Source organism: Chelon labrosus (assembly GCF_963514085.1).
Source record: "Chelon labrosus genome assembly, chromosome: 1".
In the NCBI taxonomy this organism is placed as follows: domain Eukaryota; kingdom Metazoa; phylum Chordata; class Actinopteri; order Mugiliformes; family Mugilidae; genus Chelon; species Chelon labrosus.
This window is the reverse complement of record NC_140337.1, coordinates 39,451,823-39,459,517: the sequence shown is the minus strand read 5'-3', so window position 1 is coordinate 39,459,517 and position 7,695 is coordinate 39,451,823. Positions and strand designations below refer to the sequence as shown.

The following is a 7,695-nucleotide window of genomic DNA, read 5'->3' as shown; positions in this document are numbered from 1 at the left end:
GGATGCTGCTCTGTGTTTAACTGATTCTAAATTTCTAAATGTAAGGGTTTTACCTCCGTTTTATCAGGTGTTTTAGATCCTGGGCTCTTTTTAGCCTTAAAGAAAGTGAAAAGTCTAACTGGTCTAGTCTGCACTGGTTGTTGAAGGAGACACTGATCCACGGGGCGAGGCTGGATGTGTGCAGCGCTGCCACGCCTGGCCTGATGGGGGCGCTGCACCAAACTAAGACCTTGTGCCTGAAGCAGCTGGTGGATGCAGCAGGTCCAGACTTGATCTTTGGTGCAGGCTACAAAAAGACAAAGCACATTAAGTGGCAGCTACTGAACTTCCTGTCAGGAGAGGCTGAATGAGCCATATACGTGAGCAGGAAGAACTAAATGGAGGACAGGGTGGACCAGGAGGACACTTCAGGGTGGGCCAGGAGGACACTTCAGGGTGGGCCAGGAGGACACTTCAGTGTGGCTTTGTAATGTCTGGAGTTCAGATTTTAGAAGATGATGGCAGACTTGGACACGTTTGAACAACAGTGGTGTTATAAGAACGTTATTTACACTGTGGAAGATGAACTTTTACTGGATCAATCTGTGTGTGTCTTATTTATTACTATGATGATCTCTATGGAAGATGACTCATGTGTTCATGGAAATGAAGTATTTTTGTAAAAATCTATAAACAATCTCTCTCTCTCTCTCTCAATTCAATTCAAATTCAAATTCAAAATGGGCTTTATTGGCATGAAAGTTTCTTAAAAAAACAATATTGCCAAAGCAGAGCATTAAAGTACAATACAATAAATCAAAGATATATACATTATGAACATTCTATTAGTTATATACAGTGTGTGTGTGTGTGTGTGTGTGTGTGTGCCTCGATCACTCACTGTCCCTCAGGGTGTGGCATGTTAACACATACTGGGCAGCAAGGTGTGCCCGCTCTCCTTCTCCGAGGAGTATTTTTAATTTGGAGAGGTCGTCCAGCTCTTTGAAACCTGGAACCAAAGAGCTGAACTTGTTCCAATAAATTTTTCTAGTGTCATTTAATTTTGTACATTGTAGGAGAAAGTGCATCTCCGTCTCAACCTCACCTGTCGAACAGTGACCACATTTTCTGTTTTCTTTTGGTTGCCATGATTTTTTGTGTCTTCCTGTTTGGATTGCCAGTTTGTGGTCACTGAGCCTGTACTTGGTTAGGATCTGTCTCTGCTTTCTATCTCTGACAGTAGAGAGATATTCTGCTAATTCATAATCTCTTTTAAGGGCAAGATAACATTCCAATCTACTTTGGCTTTTAGTTGTTTCTTCCCAATGGTCCAGATAGCTTTCTTTACATTGTGCTATAATTTGATTTACCCTGATTACTTTTTGTAGAGCAGTGTTGTTGTGAGGCTGGTCAGACTGTGTCTGAGAGGGGGCAGTTAGCCTCAGTACCAACTGACATAGGGGACTCTTCTCTGGGCTCAGCTCTTGGGTTTGGAGGGCTTTGGAGTGGAGGGTGTCTCTGGGGCTGGATTTCAGGTGGTTAAAGAAGTTGAGCGTTCTCTTCTGAATGTTGATTATCAGTGGGTATCTGCCTAATTCTGCTCTACATGCATTTGTTGGTGTGTTTCTGTGTACGTGTAAAATGTATCTGCAGAATTCTGCATGTAGAGATTCTGTTGGATGTTTGTCCCAACGGGTAAAGCTCTGATGACTGAGTGGACCCCATACTTCACTACCGTACAGCGCAATGGGCTGGATGACACTATCAAATATTTTAAGCCAGATTTTTATTGGAATATGGACATTATAAAATTTTCTCTTAATTGCATATAGAGCTCTTCGAGCTTTTTCTTTTAGTGCATTCACTGCCATGTTGAAACTCCCTGATGCTGTTATGGTTATACCAAGGTAGGTATAACTCATGCTGTGTTCAATGACATGATTATTGATGGTAAATTGGTGTTTGTTCTCATGACACCTGGGGCGTTTTTGAAAAATCATGACATTTGTTTTCTTCATGTTTACTGCCAGGGCCCAGTTCTGACAGTACTTTTCTACTACGTCCAGCTGTAGCTGTAGTCCTTGTTCAGTAGGAGACAGTAGAACAAGGTCATCAGCATAGAACAGAGACTTCACCTCTCTATCTAGGAGGGAGAGGCCCGGAGCAGCACATTTATCCAACTCAACAGCCAGTTCATTTATATACAGATTAAATAACGTCGGACTTAGGTTGCAACCCTGCCGAACACCTCTTCTCTGGGGGAAGAAATCAGTTAATTTGTCTCCAATTTTAACAGCACACATGTTTTCCGAATACATTGATTTAACCAGATCATACATTTTGCCACCTATGCCACATTTTAAAAGTCTGTAATAGAGCCCTTCATGCCAAATAGAGTCGAAAGCTTTCTTGAAATCAATGAAGCAGGCAAATATTTTTCCATTCTTAGTTTGTTGTACATGTTTGTTGATTAAAGTGTGAAGGGTATATACATGGTCGGTGGTGCGGTGTTTTGGGAGGAAGCCAATCTGACTTTTACTTAAGACTGACTGTTCCTCAAGGAAATCTAGTATTCTTGTATTAAGAATACTACAGAATAGTTTACCCAGACAGCTGCTGACACAGATGCCACGGTAGTTATTAGGGTCTGATTTGTCCCCACTCTTATGAATGGGGGAAATGAGCCCTTTGCACCAGATGTTGGGGAAACATCCTGCCTGTAGTATAAGGTTGAACAAATGTAACACTGCACCCTGCATTTCTGGGGTGCTGCTTTTGAGCATTTCGTTTCTAATGCTGTCTGGACCACAAGCTTTCCTTGTCTTCAGACATTTTATCTGTCTGGTTATTTCTTCCCAAGTAATTTCGAAATCAAGGGGGTTTTGGTTGTCTTTAATTGTTTCTTCTAATTTTTGGAGTTTTTCTTTCATAATACACTGATCTGAATTGATTTGATTGATTGGTATGTCTTTGTATAAATTTTCAAAATGCGATCTCCAGATGTCACCGTTTTGGATGGGTAATGTCTGCTGTTGCTTTGTGTTGAACTTGTTCCACATATCCCAGAATTGATTTTGGTTAATGGCATTCTCAATATCTTCAAGTTTCAATTGGGTATAATTTTGTTTTTTGATCCTAATTGTGTGTTTATATGTGTTTAAAATGTCATTGTATCGAATGCGCAGGGCTGGGTTGTTCGGTTGGCGATGTTTCTCATTTGCTATTTTTCTCAGCTCTTTTCTGATTTCTTTGCATTCCTGATCAAACCATTTGTCAGTATTTTGCCTTTTAACAGGTCTCCGTCTTTGCTTTATGAGGTCAGCCCTAATAGCTGCCTTATGAAATATCATATTGATATCATCAGTGGCCTTGTTTACCCCATCTCTGGTAGGGACATATTGATTTTGAGTATATGTTGATATGTAGTTCATCAGATCAGGGGAGTTTAGAGCCTTGGTGAATTTGTCTCCACTGTCTGGGGCCCATCTGTAAGAAGGATTCAATTTATACAGCTTACTGGGCTTCCTTTTTGTGTCACTAATTTGACCTGACAATTTAAAGAACACATTAATTTGGTTGTGGTCTGAAAGGGGGGATTGCTGTCTGACAGTGAATGCACTGATAGTTGAGGGGTCCATGTCAGTGATTGCGTAGTCTACAACACTAGACCCAAGAGCTGAGGAGTATGTGAACCTCCCCAAAGAGTCCCCTCTGAACCTACCGTTAACTATGTACAGGCCTAAGGCCCGACAGAGATGCACTATCTCCCTGCCACTTTGATTCAATATTGAGTCAAGGTTATTCCGACGGGTGATGTTTGGTGTGGTAAACAGGGGGGCCTGACCAAATACATGGTTGTTGCCCTGTGTGTCAATGATATCAGGTTCAATTCCTGTACGTCCATTCAGATCTCCAGTGAGAAGTACATTTCCCTGGGCCTGGAAATAGGAGATTTCTGAATTTAGGGTGTCAAAAATGTCCTCTTCAAAATAAGGAGAATCCACTGGGGGTATGTAAATTGCACAGAGGTATAGATCCCTATCGGTTATGCCTAGGGTTTGATCTAACCTCAACCAAATGTGCGATTTACCCTGTTTTACTGGTGAGATCTGATTGCAAAGATCTCCTTTATACCACACCAAAATCCCCCCCGGTGTTCTGCCCTTGCGTATGTTTTTTAGTTTTATGGAGGGCACCATGACTTCATTATATCCTGGGGGACAGTGAGTGAGCAAATCATCTTGACATCTCTCTCTCTCTCTCTCTCTCTCTCTCAGTGTTGCAGCAGTTCTCAGTGTCGTTCGACCTCGTCTGTCTTTCAGTCCAAAGCAAAGTAAGAAACGTTTTATTTATTCATATGTTGATCAGCTGTTGATCTGATCTGATCAGCTGTTGTTGATCTGATCAGCTGTTGTTGATCTGATCAGCTGTTGCTGATCTGATCAGCTGTTATTAATCTGACCAGCTGTTGTTAGATCTGACCAGCTGTTGTTAGATCTGATCTGATCAGCTGTTGTTAGATCTGATCAGCTGTTGTTAGATCTGATCAGTTGTTGATCTGATCTGATCAGCTGTTGTTAGATCTGATCAGATGTTGTTGATCTGATCAGCTGTTATTGATCTGATCAGCTGTTGATCGGATCAATAACAGCTGATCAGATCTAACAACAGCTGATCTGTTCTGATCAGCTGTTATTGATCTGATCAGCTGTTATTGATCTGATCTGATCAGCTGTTGTTGATCTCTTCTGATCAGGTTGGTGATTGACGATGGGACAGGGGAGGCTCACGTCTGGGTCTCAGGTGCTCTGGTTCGTCCTCTGCTGGGATTGGCTGATTCTCAGTGGGAGGGGCTTCAGAGGGTGCTCAGGGTCAAAGGTCATGTCAGAGTTTACCCCCGGGGGCGGAGCCTGGTCAGTACCACTACCTCTCTCTCAGGTGTCTATATTTACCTTTCTCTCTGTCTCTCAGGTGTATGTATTTACCTGTCTGTCTCTCAGGTGTCTATATTTACCTGTCTGTCTCTCAGGTGTATGTATTTACCTGTCTGTCTCTCAGGTGTCTATATTTACCTGTCTGTCTCTCAGGTGTCTATATTTACCTGTCTGTCTCTCAGGTGTCTATATTTACCTGTCTCTCTCTCTCAGGTGTCTATATTTACCTGTCTGTCTCTCAGGTGTCTATATTTACCCGTCTCTCTCTGTCTCTCAGGTGTCTATATTTACCCGTCTCTCTCTCAGGTGTCTATATTTACCTGTCTCTCTGTCTCTCAGGTGTCTGTATTTACCTGTCTCTCTGTCTCTCAGGTGTCTGTATTTACCTGTCTCTCTGTCTCTCAGGTGTCTGTATTTACCTGTCTCTCTCTCAGGTGTCTGTATTTACCTGTCTCTCTGTCTCTCAGGCGTCTATATTTACCTGTCTGTCTCTCAGGTGTCTATATTTACCTGTCTGTCTCTCAGGCGTCTATATTTACCTGTCTCTCTCTCAGGTGTCTGTATTTACCTGTCTCTCTGTCTCTCTCAGGTGTCTGTATTTACCTGTCTCTCTCTCAGGTGTATGTATTTACCTGTCTCTCTGTCTCTCTCAGGTGTCTGTATTTACCTGTCTCTCTCTCAGGTGTCTATATTTACCTGTCTCTCTGTCTCTCTCAGGTGTCTGTATTTACCTGTCTCTCTCTCAGGTGTATGTATTTACCTGTCTCTCTCTCAGGTGTATGTATTTACCTGTCTCTCTGTCTCTCAGGTGTCTGTATTTACCTGTCTCTCTCTCTCTCTCTCTCTCTCTCTCAGGTGTCTATATTTACCTGTCTCTGTCTCTCTCAGGTGTCTGTATTTACCTGTCTCTGTCTCTCTCAGGTGTCTGTATTTACCTGTCTCTCTCTCTCAGGTGTCTATATTTACCTGTCTCTCTGTCTCTCAGGTGTCTATATTTACCTGTCTCTCTGTCTCTCAGGCGTCTATATTTACCTGTCTGTCTCTCAGGTGTCTATATTTACCCGTCTGTCTCTCAGGTGTCTATATTTACCTGTCTCTCTGTCTCTCAGGCGTCTATATTTACCTGTCTGTCTCTCAGGTGTCTGTATTTACCCGTCTGTCTCTCAGGCGTCTATATTTACCTGTCTGTCTGTCTCTCAGGTGTCTATATTTACCCGTCTGTCTCTCAGGCGTCTATATTTACCTGTCTGTCTCTCAGGTGTATGTATTTACCTGTCTCTCTGTCTCTCAGGTGTCTATATTTACCTGTCTGTCTCTCAGGTGTATGTATTTACCTGTCTCTCTGTCTCTCAGGTGTCTATATTTACCTGTCTGTCTCTCAGGTGTATGTATTTACCTGTCTCTCTGTCTCTCAGGTGTCTATATTTACCTGTCTGTCTCTCAGGTGTATGTATTTACCTGTCTCTCTGTCTCTCAGGTGTCTATATTTACCTGTCTGTCTCTCAGGTGTCTATATTTACCCGTCTGTCTCTCAGGTGTCTATATTTACCCGTCTGTCTCTCAGGTGTCTATATTTACCTGTCTCTCTCTGTCTCTCAGGTGTCTATATTTACCTGTCTCTCTCTCTCTCTCAGGTGTCTATATTTAGCTGTCTTTGTCTCTCTCAGGTGTGTGACGGTGACTCTGAGGACCCTGTCCTCCTCTTCCTGTTGTGTTTGTGCAGCAGTCATGTTGTGTGTCGGCCTCTTTCTCTCACCTGCAGGAAACAGACCAACCAGACGTCAGAGGGTAACACACACACACACACACACTCCTACAGGTGTGTATGTTGATCAGAGGAACGTGTTCATCCAGGTGATCTTTGTCTGTTTGTTTCAGAGGTGCGCAGGTTCAGTCGAGGTGACAGAGACTTTGTGACCAGACTGACTCGTCCTCTGCAGCTCACCTGTCTGCTCCTCAACACCTGAACTCTGACTGACGTTTATTCCTTCTTCATCAAATCTTAAGTTCTCCTCCATCGGCTTGTTGCCACGGTAACACCTCATCCTGTATATGAAGATGGTCGTAGCATAGATTATAAGCCCCGCCCCCAGGGTCAGGATCAGACCAAAGACATTAGTAAACCTTAAATAAATGTTTGAACCTCTACTTCCTGTCAGCTTCAGTTCTTCTTGGAGTTCGTTATTTAGATTCATGTAAAATGATTAAAGGAGTCATGGTGATTGACAGCTGCTCTGAGGGAAGCTAAAGCTAGCAGCTAGCGTAGCATCAGACCCAGGAAAACCAGTCAGAGCAGCAGATCATGATTTTATATGAACTACAAACATCATGTCTTTAAATCTGAACCAGATCAGTGAGTCCTGCAGGAATAAAACTTTTATGTCCACAACAGTCAGAATCTGTCTAAGTACTACGGAGTACTACGAGTCTGAATAAACTGAAAGAGAAGGAGTTTATGTCTAATTAATATCTGTCTTGGTACTGTAGCTTGGTGGAGTGGACTAGAAAACACAATGGACACACAGTCTTACCTGGTCTCATTTAAAATGTGACAGTAATACTACAGATAAGTAGTACTACACACAGTATTCTTCTAATGATACCTCCAGGCTTGTACCATTTATTGGTACCAATCAGTTATGATCTAATGAACGGTTCCACTTACAGTGTCTCTGTGGTGTAATTACACAACAATACAGACACACAGCACAGCCATCCTGACTGTAACCTGTATGGGTACTAAACTAGTATAAACAGTCAATGGTACTAAACCCTTTGATGT

At 42.5% G+C, this 7,695-nt stretch overlaps 1 protein-coding gene across 2 annotated transcripts in view; it reads left to right on the top strand.

Moving 5' to 3' along the window:
- The window catches only part of ctc1 (CTS telomere maintenance complex component 1), a 27,231-nt gene extending 19,901 nt beyond the window's left edge, over window positions 1-7,330 (top strand). For both annotated transcript variants that reach the window (XM_084541323.1, XM_084541322.1), the window contains 4 exons: window positions 4,257-4,312; window positions 4,736-4,892; window positions 6,581-6,701; window positions 6,792-7,330. In XM_084541323.1, the coding sequence (XP_084397449.1) occupies window positions 4,257-4,312; window positions 4,736-4,892; window positions 6,581-6,701; window positions 6,792-6,880 (423 nt within the window). In that variant the 3' untranslated portion in view covers window positions 6,881-7,330. The remainder of the gene's footprint in view (window positions 1-4,256; window positions 4,313-4,735; window positions 4,893-6,580; window positions 6,702-6,791) is intronic.
- Window positions 7,331-7,695: the final 365 nt, after the last annotated feature.